We start from the raw sequence: 18,278 nt of genomic DNA, 5'->3' as shown, positions 1-18,278 counted from the left end.
GGTAAACAGCGACCACAGAATTTCAATTCGAGCTCTCTGCCTGAATCTTATGAATGGACCAATGACTGTTTTTAAATAAGGAATGGTCTGATCACACTGAATGGGATATCAGTGCTCTGAAAGTCTTCGCAGAGCAAAGAGAGGGCGAGAGAGAGAGAGAGAGAGAGAGGTGTGTTGGCTCTGTGGGGGGGAATAAACCATGCCCCGTGGATCTTATACTGATGACTCTGTGGGGGGGATAAACCATGTCCCATGGATCTCATACTGATGACTCTGTGGCGGGGGGGGGGGATAAACCATGCCCCATGGATCTCATACTGATAACTCTGTGGGGGGGGGGATAAACCTGAACTTGAACTAAAACATTCCAACTCTGAAACGATATAACCCTTAACGAGATCCATGTCTGAACGAAGGCATTAACATACAGCTGGCGGGTTATACACTCTATCGTCAGGACAGGACAGCAGCCTCTTTTAAGAAACGCGGCCGGGGCCTATGCATTTACGTAAACAACAGCTGGTGCACGATATCTAAGGACGTCTCGAGGTTTTGCTCGCCTGAGGTAGAGTATCTCATGATAAGCTGTAGACCACACTATCTACCTAGAGAGTTTTCATCTGTATATTTCGTAGCTGTCTACATACCACCACAGACCGATGCAGGCACTAAAACCGCACTCAATGAGCTGTACTCCGCCATGAGCAAACAGGAAAATGTTCATCCAGAGGTGGCGCTCCTAGTGGCCGGGGACTTTAATGCAGGGAAACTTAAATCAGTTTTACCTAATCAGAATGTTAAATGTGCAAACAGAAGGAAAAACAATTCTTGACCACCTTCACTCCACACACAGAGACGCGTACAAAGCTCTCCCTCTCCCTCCATTTGGTAAATCTGACCATAATTATATCCTGCTTACAAGCAAAAATTAAAGCAGGAAGCACCAGTGACTCTGTCTATAAAAAAAAGTGTTCAGATGAAGCAGATGCTAAACTACAGGACTGTTTTGCTATCACAGACTGGATTCTTCCGATGGCATTGAGGAATACACCACATCAGTTACTGGCTTCATCAAAAAGGTCATCGAGGACGTCGTTCCCACAGTGACTGTACGTACATACCCCAACCAGAAACCATGGATTTACAGGCAACATTCCACTGAGCTAAAGGCTCAGAGCTGCCGCTTTCAAGGAGCGGGACTCTAACCCAGAAGCTTATAGGAAATCCCGCTATGCCCTGTGACGAACCATCAAACAGGCAAAGCATCAATACAGGACTAAGATTGAATCGTACTACACCGGCTCTGATACTCATCGGATGTGGCAGGGCCTGCAAACTATTACAGACTACAAAGGGAAGCACAGCCGAGAGCTACCCGGTGACACAATCCTACCAGACAAGCTAAATAACTTCTATGCTCGCTTCGAGGCAAGTAACATGCATGAGAGCATCAGCTGTTCCGGATGACTGTGTGATCATGCTCTCCGCAGCCGATGTGAGTAAGACCTTTTCAACAGGTCAACATTCAAGACCGCAGGGCCAGATGGATTACCAGGACGTGTACTCCGAGCATGCGCTGACCAACTGGCAAGTGTCTTCACTGACAATTTTAACCTCTCCCTGTCTGAGTCTGTAATACCAACATGTTTCAAGCAGACCACCATAGTCCCTGTGCCCAAGAACACTAAGGTAACCTGCCTTAATGACTACCGACCCGTAGCACTCACGTCTGTAGCCATGAAATGCTTTGAAAGGCTGGTCATGGCTCACATCAACACCATTATCCCAGAAACCCTAGACCCACTCCAATTTGCATACCGCACCAACAGATCCACAGATGATGCAATCTCTATTGCACTTCACACTGCCCTTTCCCACCTGGACAAAAGGAACACCTATGTGAGAATGCTATTGATTGACTACAGCTCAGCGTTCAACACCATAGTGCCCTCAAAGCTCATCACTAAGATAAGGACCCTGTGACTAAACACCTCCCTCTGCAACTGGATCCTGGACTTCCTGACGGGCCACCCCCAGGTGGTAAGGGTAGGTAACAGACACATCCGCCACGCTGGTCCTCAACACTGGAGCCCCTCAGGGGTGCGTGCTCAGTCCCCTTCTGTACTCCCTGTTCACTCATGACTGCACGGCCAGGCACGACTCCAACACCATCATTAAGTTTGCTGATGACACAACAGTGGTAGGCCGGATCACCAACAGCTATGAGACAGCCTATAGGGAGGAGGTCAGAGACCTGGCCGTGTGGTGCCTGGACAACAACCTCTCCCTCAACGTGATCAAGACAAAGGAGATGATTGTGGACTACAGGAAAAGGAGGACAGAGCACGCCTCCATTCTCATCGACGAGCTGCAGTGGAGGAGGTTGAGAGTTTCAAGTTCCTTGGCGTCCACATCACCAACAAACTAACATGGTCCATGCACACCAAGACAGTCGTGAAGAGGGCACGACAAAATCTACTCCCCCTCAGGAGACTAAAAAGATTTGGCATGAGTCCTCAGATCCTCAAAAGGTTCTACAGCTGCACCATCACTGCCTGGTATGGCAACAGCTCGGCCTCCGACCGCAAGGCACTACAGAGGGTAGTGCATACGGTCCAGTACATCACCGGGGCCAAGCTTCCTGCCATCCAGGACCTCTATACCAGGCGATGGCAGAGGAAGGCCCTACAAATTGTCAGACTCCAGCCACCCTAGTCATAGACTGTTCTCTCTGCTACAGCAAGTGGTACCTGAGCGCCAAGTCTAGGTCCAAGAGGCCCCTTAATAGCTTCTACCCCCAAGCCATAAGACTACTGAACAGCTAATCAAATGACTACCCAGCCTATTTGCATTGCCCCCTCCCCCCCATTTTAAACTGCTGCTACTCTCTGTTATTATCTATGCATAGTTACTTTAATAACTCCACCTACATGTACATATTACCTCAATACCAGTGCCCCCGCACACTGACTCTGTACCGGTACCTCCTGTATATAGCCTCCACATTGACTCTGTACCGGTACCTCCTGCATATAGCCTCCACATTGACTCTGTACCGGTACCCCCTGTATATAACCTCCACATAGACTCTGTACCGTAATACCCTGTATATAGCCTCCACATTGACTCTGTATCGGTACCCCCTGTATATAGCCTCCACATTGACTCTGTACCGGTACCCCCTGTATATAACCTCCACATTGACTCTGTACCGTAATACCCTGTATATAGCCTCCACATTGACTCTGTATCGGTACCCCCTGTATATAACCTCCACATTGACTCTGTACCGTAATACCCTGTATATAGCCTCCACATTGACTCTGTACCGGTACCCCCTGTATATAACCTCCACATTGACTCTGTACCGTAATACCCTGTATATAACCTCCACATTGACTCTGTATCGGTACCCCCTGTATATAGCCTCCACATTGACTCTGTACCGTAATACCCTGTATATAGCCTCCACATTGACTCTGTACCGGTACCCCCTGTATATAGCCTCCACATTGACTCTGTACCGGTACCCCCTGTATATAACCTCCACATTGACTCTTTACCGTAATACCCTGTATATAGCCTCCACATTGACTCTGTACCGGTACCCCCTGTATAGAGCCTCCACATTGACTCTGTACCGGTACCCCCTGTATATAGCCTCCACATTGACTCTGTATCGGTACCCCCTGTATATAACCTCCACATTGACTCTGTACCGTAATACCCTGTATTTAGCCTCCACATTGACTCTGTACCGTATTTCGCCCCACTATTGTCATTTACTGCTGCTATTTAATTATTTGTTATTCTTATCTCTTATTTTTTGTTGTTGGTATTTTCTTTGGTTAAGGGCTTGTAAGGAAGCATTTCACTAAGGTCTACCTACACCTGTTGTATTCAGCATTTCACTAAGGTCTACCTACACCTGTTGTATTCAGCATTTCACTAAGGTCTACCTACACCTGTTGTATTCAGCATTTCACTAAGGTCTACCTACACCTGTTGTATTCAGCATTTCACTGTAAGGTCTACCTACACCTGTTGTATTCAGCATTTCACTAAGGTCTACCTACACCTGTTGTATTCAGCATTTCACTAAGGTCTACCTACACCTGTTGTATTCAGCATTTCACTAAGGTCTACCTACACCTGTTGTATTCAGCATTTCACTAAGGTCTACCTACACCTGTTGTATTCAGCATTTCACTGTAAGGTCTACCTACACCTGTTGTATTCAGCATTTCACTGTAAGGTCTACTACACCTGTTGTATTCAGCATTTCACTGTAAGGTCTACCTACACCTGTTGTATTCAGCATTTCACTAAGGTCTACTACACCTGTTGTATTCAGCATTTCACTGTGAGGTCTATTACACCTGTTGTATTCAGCATTTCACTGTGAGGTCTACTACACCTGTTGTATTCAGCATTTCACTGTGAGGTCTACTACACCTGTTGTATTCAGCATTTCACTAAGGTCTACTACACCTGTTGTATTCAGCATTTCACTAAGGTCTACTACACCTGTTGTATTCAGCATTTCACTGTGAGGTCTACTACACCTGTTGTATTCAGCATTTCACTAAGGTCTACCTACACCTGTTGTATTCAGCATTTCACTAAGGTCTACTACACCTGTTGTATTCAGCATTTCACTAAGGTCTACTATACCTGTTGTATTCAGCATTTCACTAAGGTCTACCTACACCTGTTGTATTCAGCATTTCACTGTGAGGTCTACTACACCTGTTGTATTCAGCATTTCACTAAGGTTTCCCTACACCTGTTGTATTCAGCATTTCACTGTGAGGTCTACTACACCTGTTGTATTCAGCATTTCACTGTAAGGTCTACTACACCTGTTGTATTCAGCATTTCACTGTAAGGTCTACTACACCTGTTGTATTCAGCATTTCACTGTGAGGTCTACTACACCTGTTGTATTCAGCATTTCACTGTGAGGTCTACTACACCTGTTGTATTCAGCATTTCACTGTGAGGTCTACTACACATGTTGTATTCAGCATTTCACTGTGAGGTCTACCTACACCTGTTGTATTCAGCATTTCACTGTAAGGTCTACTACACCTGTTGTATTCAGCATTTCACTAAGGTCTACCTACACCTGTTGTATTCAGCATTTCACTAAGGTCCTGTTGTATACACCTGTTGTATTCGGCGCATGTGACAAATAAAATTGTATTTTATTTGGTCGGTACCTAGTGAACTTAATATTCTGTATTTTGTCATATGGATCCCTGACAGGTTCAATAAGAACGGCATCGATCTGAACAGGAACTTCCCAGATGCCTTCTCTAAGAAGGAGAGTGGAATGAGAGAGATGGAGGTGAGAGCCATTATGGACTGGCTGAAGACTGAGAGCTTCGTCCTGTCGGCCAACCTGCACGGTGGGGCTGTGGTGGCCAGCTACCCCTACGACAACAGCAATGGAGGTACTTTACACCATCACACACAGAGAGAGAGACTGAGTGATCCCAATTTATTTATTTTTATTTAACTAGGAAAGTCAGTTAAGAACAAATTCTTATTTTCAATGAGAACGACAGATTTGTACCTTATCAGCTTGGGGATATGAACTTGCAACCTTTCGGGTTACTAGTCCAACACTCTAACCACTAGGCTACCCTGCCGCCCCAATATATATATATATATATATCCCAATATAGAGACTACTAGAATGACTACAGAGTAGAGTAACAATATAGAGACTACTAGACTGACTACAGAGTAACAACAGGTGTCTAATATAGAGACTACTAGAATGACTACAGAGTAACAACAGGTGTCTAATATAGAGACTACTAGAATGACTACAGAGAATCAACAGTTGTCTAATATAGAGACTACTAGAATGACTACAGAGTAGAGTAACAACAGTTGTCTAATATAGAGACTACTAGAATGACTACAGAGTAACAACGGGTGTCTAATATAGAGACTACTAGAATGACTACAGAGTAGAGAATCAACAGGTGTCTAATATAGAGACTACTAGAATGACTACAGAGTAACAACAGGTGTCCCTGTCAAGAGATCAATAGATCAACCAATCAGTCAATCACATCAATATTGGTTATGTCTCCATTGTGTCCCAAATAGCCCAGGTCTAAAGTAGTGTACTATATAGGGAATAGGGCTCTGGTCTAAAGTAGTGCACTCTATAGGGAATAGGACTCTGGTCTAAAGTAGTGCACTATATAGGGAATAGGTTCCTGGTCTATAGTAGTGAACTATATAGGGTATAGGGCTCTGGTCTAGTTGTGTACTATATAGGGAATAGGGCTCTGGTCTAAAGTAGTGTACTATATAGGGAATAGGGCTCTGGTCTAAAGTAGTGTACTATATAGGGAATAGGGCTCTGGTCTATAGTTGTGAACTATATAGGGAATAGGGCTCTGGTCTAAAGTAGTGTACTATAGAATAGGGCTCTGGTCTAAAGTAGTGCACTATATAGGGAATAGGGCTCTGGTCTAAAGTAGTGTACTATATAGGGAATAGGGCTCTGGTCTAAAGTAGTGTACTAAATAGGGAATAGGGCTCTGGTCTAAAGTAGTGCACTTAATAGGGAATAGGGTTCTGGTCTATAGTAGTGCACTATATAGGGAATAGGGCTCTGGTCTATAGTAGTTCACTATATAGGGAATAGGGCTCTGGTCTATAGTAGTGTACTATATAGGGACTACGGCTCTGGTCTAAAGTAGTGCACTATATAGGGAATAGGGCTCTGGTCTAAAGTAGGGTACTATATAGGGAATAGGGCTCTGGCCTAAAGTAGTGTACTATATAGGGAATAGGGCTCTGGTCTATAGTAGTGTGCTATATAGGGAATAGGGCTCTGGTCTAAAGTAGTGTACTATATAGGGAATAGGGCTCTGGTCTAAAGTAGTGTACTATATAGGGAACAGGTTGACGTGTTGTGTTGTCACACAGGTAGTGAGCTGCAGAGTGGATCCAGTGTTGCCCCCGACAACGACGTGTTGATCCAGCTGGCTAAGACCTACTCCTACACCCACAGCCAGATGCACAAGGGAGACCACTGTTACGACTCCAAGGACTTTAAGGAGGGCATCACCAACGGCTACTACTGGTACCCTCTACCAGGTCAGTCAGTAAATCTATCAGTTTACAGATCTGGGGTAATAGTTAAGGGTGTTGGGTTGATAGTCGCAAGCTCCCCCCCCCCTCCCCCGGGTTCAAAGTTCAAACCACGGGACTAATTCGCTACAGTACTAATACTAGAGGTCACGTGTACAGTCGTGTTGTGAAAATGAATATTTGTGTCATTCTCAAAACTTTTGACCACGACTGTCCGTCCATACATGACCTTTCGCTGGGTCAACTTGTCCGTGTTGTCATCAACCCTGGAGATATTGGGTTAAGATTTAGCAGAGTTGATAAGACATCCGATCATTGATGTCAATGGGAGATTTATGTAAATGTTCCGGTGTGTTCCGCATCATCTCAGTGTAGAATACATATAGAACTGCACATGTCCATTCAGTCATTATGTCCCTGTCCCACCCTATAGAAACTGGTCTAATAGACTACAGTGACTGGTGCAGTGACGAGCACCATTATGGCTCTTGTCTGGCTCAGTTTCATGTTTTTCTATCCGTTTCCTAGGATACTGGTCTAATAGACTACAGTGACGAGCACCATTATGGCTCTAGTCTGGCTCAGTTTCATGTTTTTCTGTCCGTTTCCTAGGATACTGGTCTAATAGACTACAGTGACGAGCACCATTATGGCTCTAGTCTGGCTCAGTTTCATGTTTTTCTATCCGTTTCCTAGGATACTGGTCTAATAGACTACAGTGACTGGTGCAGTGACGAGCACCATTATGGCTCTAGTCTGGCTCAGTTTCATGTTTTTCTATCCGTTTCCTAGGATACTGGTCTAATAGACTACAGTGACTGGTGCAGTGACGAGCACCATTATGGCTCTAGTCTGGCTCAGTTTCATGTTTTTCTATCTGTTTCCTAGGATACTGGTCTAATGGACTACAGTGACTGGTGCAGTGACGAGCACCATTATGGCTCTAGTCTGGCTCAGTTTCATGTTTTTCTATCCGTTTCCTAGGATACTGGTCTAATGGACTACAGTGACTGGTGCAGTGACGAGCACCATTATGGCTCCAGTCTGGCTCAGTTTCATGTTTTTCTATCTGTTTCCTAGGAGGGATGCAGGACTATAACTACGTGTGGGGCCAGTGTCTAGAGATCACCTTGGAGCTGTCCTGTTGTAAATACCCTCCAGAGAGTGATCTGCCTGGGCTCTGGGACGCCAACCGGGCCGCGCTGCTGGCATACATGCAACAGGTCCATCTGGGTCAGTACCACGCTGTCTATCGTGGGTTAGTACCACGCTGTCTATCGTGGGTTAGTACCACGCTGTCTGTCGCAGTTTAGTACCACGCTGTCTATCGCAGTTTAGTACCACGCTGTCTATCGTGGGTTAGTACCACGCTGTCTATCGCAGTTTAGTACCACGCTGTCTATCGCAGTTTAGTACCACGCTGTCTATCGTGGGTTAGTACCACGCTGTCTGTCATGGGTTAATACCACACTGTCTGTCGTGGGTTAGTACCACGCTGTCTATCGCAGTTTAGTACCACGCTGTCTATCGTGGGTTAGTACCACGCTGTCTATCGTGGGTTAGTACCACGCTGTCTATCGTGGGTTAGTACCACGCTGTCTATCGTGGGTTAGTACCAAGCTGTCTGTCACGGGTTAGTACCACGTTGTCTATCGTGGGTTAGTACCACGCTGTCTATCGTGGGTTAGTACCACGCTGTCTGTCGTGGGTTAGTACCACACTGTCTATCGTGGGTTAGTACCACACTGTCTATCGTGGGTTAGTACCACACTGTCTGTCACGGGTCAGTACCATGCTGACTATCGTGGGTTAGTACCACGCTGTCTATCGTGGGTTAGTACCACGCTGTCTATCGTGGGTTAGTACCACTCTGTCTATCGTGGGTTAGTACCACTCTGTCTATCGTGGGTTAGTACCACGCTGTCTATCGTGGGTTAGTACCACGCTGTCTATCGTGGGTTAGTACCACTCTGTCTATCGTGGGTTAGTACCACTCTGTCTATCGTGGGTTAGTACCACGCTGTCTATCGTGGGTTAGTACCACGCTGTCTATCGTGGGTTAGTACCACGCTGTCTATCGTGGGTTAGTCCAACGCTGTCTATCGTGGGTTAGTACCACGCTGTCTATCGTGGGTTAGTACCACGCTGTCTATCGTGGGTTAGTACCACGCTGTCTATCGTGGGTTAGTACCACGCTGTCTATCGTGGGTTAGTACCACGCTGTCTGTCGTGGGTTAGTACCACGCTGTCTATCGTGGGTTAGTACCACGCTGAATATCGTGGGTTAGTACCACGCTGTCTGTCGTGGGTTAGTACCACGCTGTCTGTTGTGGGTTAGTACCACGCTGTCTGTCGTGGGTTAGTACCACGCTGTCTATCGTGGGTTAGTACCACGCTGTCTATCGTGGGTTAGTACCACGCTGTCTATCGTGGGTTAGTACCACTCTGTCTATCGTGGGTTAGTACCACGCTGTCTGTCGCGGGATAGTACCACGTTGTCTGTCGTGGGTTAGTACCACGCTGTCTCTGTCGTGGGTTAGTACCAAGCTGTCTGTCGCGGGTTAGTACCACGTTGTCTGTCGCGGGTTAGTACCACGTTGTCTATCGTGGGTCAGTACCACGCTGTCTATCGTGGGTTAGTACCACGCTGTCTGTCCTGGGTTAGTACCACGCTGTCTATCGTGGGTTAGTACCACGCTGTCTATCGTAAATACAATCAAATCAATCAATACTTCTGTACAGTGTTTCACTACCAAGTGGTGGCTTGATCATTTCAATGGTAGAATGATTCATTTAGGTAAGAATCGTTTAGGTAGTAAGATTCATTTAGGTAAGAATCGGTAAGGTTAAACGATTCATTCAAGATATGTGGATATTGAATGTAAGCTTAAAATAATTCTGTAAAAAAAAAATCCCAATGTTATGTCACATGCTGAAAAGCCCCCAGGCACTAAAATAGATCTACAGATCAGATCTCACAACAATGGTCTACCCTGGGATGACTCCTGGTCCAGGTCAGTCATCATGGTCTACCCTGGGATGACTCCTGGTCCGGGTCAGTCATCACGGTCTACCTTGGGATGACTCCTGGTCCGGGTCAGTCATCACGGTCTACCCTGAGATGACTCCTGGTCCGGGTCAGTCATCACGGTCTACCCTTAGATGACTCCTGGCCCAGGTCAGTCATCACGGTCTACCCTTGGATAACTCCTGGTGCGGGTCAGTCATCACGGTCTACCCTGGGATGACTCCTGGTCCGGGTCAGTCATCACGGTCTACCCTGGGATGACTCCTGGTCCAGGTCAGTCATCACGGTCTACCCTGGGATGACTCCTGGTCCAGGTCAGTCATCACTGTCTACCTTGGGACGACTCCTGGTCCGGTCAGTCATCACGGTCTACCCTGGGATGACTCCTGGTCCAGGTCAGTCATCACGGTCTACCCTGGGATGACTCCTGGTCCAGGTCAGTTGTCACGGTCTACCCTGGGATGACTCCTTGTCCGGGTCAGTCATCACGGTCTACCCTGGGATGACTCCTGGTCCAGGTCAGTCATCACGGTCTTCTACCCTGGGACGACTCCTGGTCCAGGTCAGTCATCACGGTCTACCCTGGGATGACTCCTGGTCCAGGTCAGTCATCACGGTCTACCCTGGGATGACTCCTGGTCCAGGTCAGTCATCATGGTCTTCTACCCTGGGATGACTCCTGGTCCAGGTCAGTTGTCACGGTGTAAAGTAGTGCACTATATAGGGAATAGGGTGCCATTTAGGATGCACGGGGAGAGTCTGTGTGATGCTTGGTGCTTCAACTGACATCACAACAATCACCACTGTAATGTGACCCTGGCTAAAAGATCATATTAATTAACCAACAGAAGCTTGTGTAAGCTTAAAATAATTCTGTAAAAATAAAATCCCAATGTTATGTCACATGCTGAAAAGCCCCCAGGCACTAAAATAGATCTACAGATCAGATCTCACAACAATGGTCTACCCTGGGATGACTCCTGGTCCAGGTCAGTCATCATGGTCTACCCTGGGATGACTCCTGGTCCGGGTCAGTCATCACGGTCTACCTTGGGATGACTCCTGGTCCGGGTCAGTCATCACGGTCTACCCTGAGATGACTCCTGGTCCGGGTCAGTCATCACGGTCTACCCTTAGATGACTCCTGGCCCAGGTCAGTCATCACGGTCTACCCTTGGATAACTCCTGGTGCGGGTCAGTCATCACGGTCTACCCTGGGATGACTCCTGGTCCGGGTCAGTCATCACGGTCTACCCTGGGATGACTCCTGGTCCAGGTCAGTCATCACGGTCTACCCTGGGATGACTCCTGGTCCAGGTCAGTCATCACTGTCTACCTTGGGACGACTCCTGGTCCGGTCAGTCATCACGGTCTACCCGGGGATGACTCCTGGTCCAGGTCAGTCATCACGGTCTACCCTGGGATGACTCCTGGTCCAGGTCAGTTGTCACGGTCTACCCTGGGATGACTCCTTGTCCGGGTCAGTCATCACGGTCTACCCTGGGATGACTCCTGGTCCAGGTCAGTCATCACGGTCTTCTACCCTGGGACGACTCCTGGTCCAGGTCAGTCATCACGGTCTACCCTGGGATGACTCCTGGTCCAGGTCAGTCATCACGGTCTACCCTGGGATGACTCCTGGTCCAGGTCAGTCATCATGGTCTTCTACCCTGGGATGACTCCTGGTCCAGGTCAGTTGTCACGGTGTAAAGTAGTGCACTATATAGGGAATAGGGTGCCATTTAGGATGCACGGGGAGAGTCTGTGTGATGCTTGGTGCTTCAACTGACATCACAACAATCACCACTGTAATGTGACCCTGGCTAAAAGATCATATTAATTAACCAACAGAAGCTCCCCCTGTAGTCCAGTCAAAAGCTTTTCTAGAATAGTCTGACTGTTCTCCTGTGTTGTGTCGAGGTAAACACAGAATAGTCTGACTGTTCTCCTGTGTTGTGTCGAGGTAAACACAGAATAGGGTGACTGTTCTCCTGTGTTGTGTCGAGGTAAACACAGAATAGGGTGACTGTTCTCCTGTGTTGTGTCGAGGTAAACACAGAATAGGGTGACTGTTCTCCTGTGTTGTGTCAAGGTAAACACAGAATAGTCTGACTGTTCTCCTGTGTTGTGTCGAGGTAAACACAGAATAGTCTGACTGTTCTCCTGTGTTGTGTCGAGGTAAACGCAGAATAGTCTGACTGTTCTCCTGTGTTGTGTCGGGGTAAACACAGAATAGACTGACTGTTCTCCTGTGTTGTGTCGAGGTAAACACAGAATAGACTGACTGTTCTCCTGTGTTGTGTCGAGGTAAACACAGAATAGGGCGACGAAGGGTTCATTCATTCCAGTAAAGTTAAGAAGGAGGAAACTCCGCCCTTTTCTGAATAGTTAATGGGGTATCGTCTAACTAACAGCCGGACAATTGAGTAGCAGCGCGCAAGCTCCGCCCACCTGAGGATATATTTCCTGTGTGTGAGGGGGAGGGGTCGAAATCCACTTGACATTTAAATCTCGCTGGATTGATTCATTTCATTTTACTCCTGTGAATCTTTCATACCCTTTGCTTGTTCCTGTCGTTTTTTTTTATGTTTACAAATTAGATGAGCTGAAATGAAAGCAACTTCCTGAAAATGAACACTGCGATGATAGTGATATCATGTCTGTTTAGATAGATGTGATCTAGAGCCAAGCCTGTTGATCTTTAATCTGAGGCTATCCTGCTAGTGACGCAACATGTTGATGAATTATGCAACAGAACTCGACAACAGTAATGAATGAGGCTGTCGAGACCGAGCAGGTAGGCTTAGACAGAGCTAGTGTTTGGTGGTTGCAGGCCAGTTCCACTTAGGTTAATTTATTCGCATATGCAAATTACCTCGTGTGTTTATGCAAATGAGGCATATGTACTTTTCTTTATTTTAACATATATTTAAATACCAGATACCATTATAAAATGTGCATATGAAGTGCATGCTAAGAAAATAAAAGTAAAATGTGACATATTGTCAAATGTTGACAAATGTTTTATGTGCTATATAATCCAGTCGATACCTGATGGAGTTTTGGAGGAATTTCATCCGTTGTTCAACTGTTCTATTTATTACAATGTTTATTTATAACCTTTTTAACAATTTGGACGACCGTTGCTAAATGAAGAACCAATTGGCTTGGTTGGTGTTGATTGTCTTTCTCTCCTTCCGTCCTGCTGTGTGTGTGTGTGTGTGTGTGTGTGTGTGTGTGTGTGTGTGTGTGTGTGTGTGTGTGTGTGTGTGTGTGTGTGTGTGTGTGTGTGTGTGTGTGTCTCTAGGTGTGAAAGGGCAGGTGTTGGACGCGGAGGGAAACCCATTACAGAATGCTCTGGTGGAGGTGGAGGGGAGACAGAACCTCTGTCCCTTCAGAACCGACCGCCATGGAGAATACTACAGACTGCTGCTGCCAGGCAACTACACCTTTAGGGTGAGACAGCACCCTCTGGTGGTAGTACTGATAGTTTAGGTTTATTCAACTACTGCTGCTGCCAGGCAACTACACCTTTAGGGTGAGACAGCACCCTCTGGTGGTAGTACTGATAGTTTAGGTTTATTCAACTACTGCTGCTGTCTCAAATGGCACCCTATTTCCTATGTAGTGCACTACTTTTGACCAGAGCCCTATTCCACAAATGACACCCTATTTCCTATATATATATATAGGAAATAGGGTGTCATTTGGGACCGGTCTGTGTATCTGGGTGGTAGTTATTTATTTGGACAGTGAAGCTAAAACTTTTAATTTGGCTCTATTACTCCCAACATTTTGGATTTGAGATAAAAATGTTTCATATGAGGCGAATGTACAAAATGTCACCTTTTTATTTGAGGGTATTTTCATACATATTTGTTTTAACGTTTAGAAATGAAAGCACTTTTTTTATTTAGGGTCCGATTTAAAAATCTGTGATGCGAAGAACGCTGAATCACGGAATCTAGACAATAACACGGAATTCAACACTAATTCAAAAATATATGGAATATAGTAGGAAATCAACTAAATGTATTAATTTGACCACGTTTATAATAAGACGTGAACAGAATGTGTCAGTGATTCGTATTTCTTTCAAGTTTCTGAACCGGCATCGAGAATTCCCCCGTCTGTGTGTTCCCGTCTACCACTCGGTGTAGCTGTTAGCGATGATGCTAATAAAACGACAACAGTCTTCTGGTAGATGGAAAGGCTTTCCCAAAAAAACCCTTCTCAATTAAAATGTTAACTACAAAGTAGCCTATTGCCTTCCTGGCATAATTATATCATGATTATTTGATTCAGTCCGGTGGGTCATTTGTTTAGCCAACTCTACCATCACACGTGTGCTAGAAAAACACCACTAAACAGCAGCCTCGTTGGGGTGCACAGGGGAATTAAAGGGGAACGATACCCCAAAACTGAACATTTTCTAAACATTTCCCAGACCTCAAAAGTGGTCTCCTGATGTGGTTTGAAACATTGTTGTGGATTTTAGAAAATCCCATTTATATTTTAATAAAAATAATAGATTTTATAGGGCTCTGTTATATGTTTCTTCAGAAGGTCTTTTAAAAATGTTTTTAACCTTTATTTAACTAGGCAAGTTAGTTAAGAACAAATTATTATCTTCAATGACGGTCTAGGAACAGTGGGTTAACTGGTCTAGGAACAGTGGGGTTAACTGGTCTAGGAACAGTGGGTTAACTGGTCTAGGAACAGTGGGTTAACTGGTCTAGGAACAGTGGGTTAACTGGTCTAGGAACAGTGGGTTAACTGGTCTAGGAACAGTGGGTTAACTGGTCTAGGAACAGTGGGTTAACTGCCTAGGAACAGTGGGGTTAACTGCCTAGGAACAGTGGGTTAACTGGTCTAGGAACAGTGGGTTAACTGCCTAGGAACAGTGGGTTAACTGCCTAGGAACAGTGGGTTAACTGGTCTAGGAACAGTGGATTAACTGCCTAGGAACAGTGGGGTTAACTGCCTAGGAACAGTGGGTTAACTGGCCTAGGAACAGTGGGTTAACTGGTCTAGGAACAGTGGGTTAACTGCCTAGGAACAGTGGGTTAACTGCCTAGGAACAGTGGGTTAACTGGCCTAGGAACAGTGGGTTAACTGGTCTAGGAACAGTGGGTTAACTGCCTAGGAACAGTGGGTTAACTGCCTAGGAACAGTGGGTTAACTGGTCTAGGAACAGTGGGTTAACTGGTCTAGGAACAGTGGGGTTAACTGCCTAGGAACAGTGGGTTAACTGGTCTAGGAACAGTGGGGTTAACTGCCTAGGAACAGTGGGTTAACTGCCTAGGAACAGTGGGTTAACTGGTCTAGGAACAGTGGGTTAACTGGTCTAGGAACAGTGGGGTTAACTGGTCTAGGAACAGTGGGGTTAACTGCCTAGGAACAGTGGGTTAACTGCCTAGGGACAGTGGGTTAACTGGTCTAGGAACAGTGGGGTTAACTGGTCTAGGAACAGTGGGTTAACTGCCTAGGAACAGTGGGTTAACTGCCTAGGAACAGTGGGTTAACTGCCTAGGAACAGTGGGGTTAACTGCCTAGGAACAGTGGGTTAACTGCCTAGGAACAGTGGGTTAACTGCCTAGGAACAGTGGGGTTAACTGCCTAGGAACAGTGGGTTAACTGCCTAGGGACTGTGGGTTAACTGCCTAGGAACAGTGGGTTAACTGGCCTAGGAACAGTGGGTTAACTGCCTAGGAACAGTGGGTTAACTGCCTAGGAACAGTGGGTTAACTGCCTAGGAACAGTGGGGTTAACTGCCTAGGAACAGTGGGGTTAACTGCCTAGGAACAGTGGGTTAACTGCCTAGGGACAGTGGGTTAACTGCCTAGGAACAGTGGGTTAACTGGCCTAGGAACAGTGGGTTAACTGCCTAGGAACAGTGGGTTAACTGCCTAGGAACAGTGGGTTAACTGCCTAGGAACAGTGGGTTAACTGCCTGTCTCATAAGCATTTGGACAAATGTACCTCCTATGTGTATTAAAGTAGTCAAAAGTGGAGTATTTGGTCCCATATTCCTAGCACGCAATGACTTCATCAAACTTGTGACTCTACAAACTGGTTGGATGCATGTTTGCTGTTTGACCCCCCCTCCTCCTCCCTCTCCCCCCTCCCTAAATACAACACTGAGATTAGACTGGGACCGATAGGAATTATTTAACTTCTCTCAAATAAACCAAAGAGGGTGGAGGGTCAACTGTCTCTAAGTGGCATGGAGAGGACATGGGGCTTTGGTCAAAAGTAGTGCACTATATATGGATTAGGGTGCCGTGTAGGACACAGTCTAGAGTGAGACAATCCTATGGGCTCTAGGTCAAAAAGTAGTGCACTATATATGGATTAGGGTGCCGTTTCAGACACAGTCTAGAGTGAGACAATCCTATGGGCTCTAAATCCAAAAGTAGTGCACTCTATAAAGGGAATAGGGTGCCGTTTTGGACACGGCCTCAATGACTGTTTCTCAGTGTTTTTATTTTGAACCAGCTCATACAAAGCCACGTGGGTGGTCCTCCCGGGTGGTGTGGTGCAGTAGCACGTATGAGGTCCCACATCTCCCACAGTCTCCAGTAAACATCTGATCAACGGACAGATAACAACCGTTCCTCCGACAGACGGCTCAGAGAAAGCACCAGAACATTTAACAACAACAGAGATATTGTGAAACCATGAGAATAAAAATGTTTTATCCTTTTATTATATTCATCCCATCTGTTCAGACGGAATAGACTCTTGATCTCCAGTACAATACTCTTTAGTTGGTATACAGCTGGGTATGAATCAATCTACAGTACAATACTGTATCTTTAGTTGGTATACAGCTGGGTATGAATCAATCTACAGTACAATACTGTATATTTAGTTGGTATACAGCTGGGTATGAATCAATCTACAGTACAATACTGTATCTTTAGTTGGTATACAGCTGGGTATACATCAATCTACAGTACAATACTGTATCTTTAGTTGGTATACATCAATCTACAGTACAATACTGTATCTTTAGTTGGTATACAGCTGGGTATGAATCAATCAATCAATAGTATCAAATCAATCAATGTGATTGACATATTTGCCTGTGTGTGAAGTTTACTCAACATTGTAATAATTGATCAATACATGAACTAATGGATCGATGTGATCGACAGGTGACGTTCCCGGGCCACCAGGTGTTGACGGAGACGTTGACGGTCCCGTACGGTCCCGACTCATTCTCGGCCCTCGTCCACAACTTCCAGCTGCAGAGGTCCGCAGCCGCCACCCCTGGCCCCAGCCGCCCCACCCAGTCCTGCACCCCGCCCCAGGTCTGGAGGCCCCTGGGTGGCCACTCTCCCAGCCTGGGCCCCTCGGGGGTCACCCTCCTCCTGGTTCTCCTGGTTCTCCGGGATACCATGTTACTGTGACCGAGAGACGGGCCGCGTCCCAAATGGAACCTTATTAAAGTAGTGCACTATATAGGGGATAGGGTGCCATTTGGGACGTATCCATGGAGACAGACAGACTGGCTGACTCCCAGTCCAGAGACATTCTCTTTTTTTTCTTCTTCAGTATTTTTGTATAAACAAAGAAAATCCTATATATATTTTCTCGTAACACTTCTCATTGCTCTACCTTGCACAAACACGTGAGCCATTTTGTGTTTTTAAAAAATGTAATGTTTTGTATTGATGCTTTTTTTAGTTTTTAAAAAAAAATATTGTGCTGAAAGAAAGCAATTACTGCCATGCCAGCAATCTGCCATGCCGGCAATCTGCCATGCCGGCAATCTGCCATGCCGGCAATCTGCCATGCCGGCAATCTGCCATGCCGGCAATCTGCCATGCCGGCAATCTGCCATGCCGGCAATCTGCCATGCCAGCAATCTGCCATGCCAGCAATCTGCCATGCCAGGAATCTGCCATGCCAGAAATCTGCCATGCCAGCAATCTGCCATGCCAGCAATCTGCCATGCCAGGAATCTGCCATGCCAGCAATCTGCCATGCCAGCAATCTGCCATGCCAGGAATCTGCCATGCCAGCAATCTGCCATGCCAGCAATCTGCCATGCCAAGCTGAGAAGAAGAGACTAAAGTCAAGGTGTAAGGGAGGGAGGGGTGTTGAGGACAGGGGGTAAGGGAGG

The 18,278-nt window shown here is 46.2% G+C and overlaps 1 protein-coding gene across 1 annotated transcript in view; it reads left to right on the top strand.

Annotated features, from left to right (window-relative positions):
• Window positions 1-17,781, top strand: part of LOC139379616 (carboxypeptidase M-like) — a 69,382-nt gene extending 51,601 nt beyond the window's left edge. The window contains exons 5-9 of the mRNA XM_071122416.1: window positions 5,269-5,456; window positions 6,955-7,125; window positions 8,200-8,352; window positions 13,455-13,603; window positions 17,308-17,781. Of these exons, the coding sequence (XP_070978517.1) occupies window positions 5,269-5,456; window positions 6,955-7,125; window positions 8,200-8,352; window positions 13,455-13,603; window positions 17,308-17,562 (916 nt within the window). The 3' untranslated portion in view covers window positions 17,563-17,781. The remainder of the gene's footprint in view (window positions 1-5,268; window positions 5,457-6,954; window positions 7,126-8,199; window positions 8,353-13,454; window positions 13,604-17,307) is intronic.
• The last annotated feature ends 497 nt before the right edge of the window (window positions 17,782-18,278 follow it).

This window comes from Oncorhynchus clarkii, chromosome 21, assembly GCF_045791955.1.
Source record: "Oncorhynchus clarkii lewisi isolate Uvic-CL-2024 chromosome 21, UVic_Ocla_1.0, whole genome shotgun sequence".
NCBI classification, from domain to species: Eukaryota; Metazoa; Chordata; class Actinopteri; order Salmoniformes; family Salmonidae; genus Oncorhynchus; species Oncorhynchus clarkii.
The sequence above is the reverse complement of the archived record's forward strand: the minus strand, read 5'-3'. Positions and strand labels throughout refer to the sequence as shown.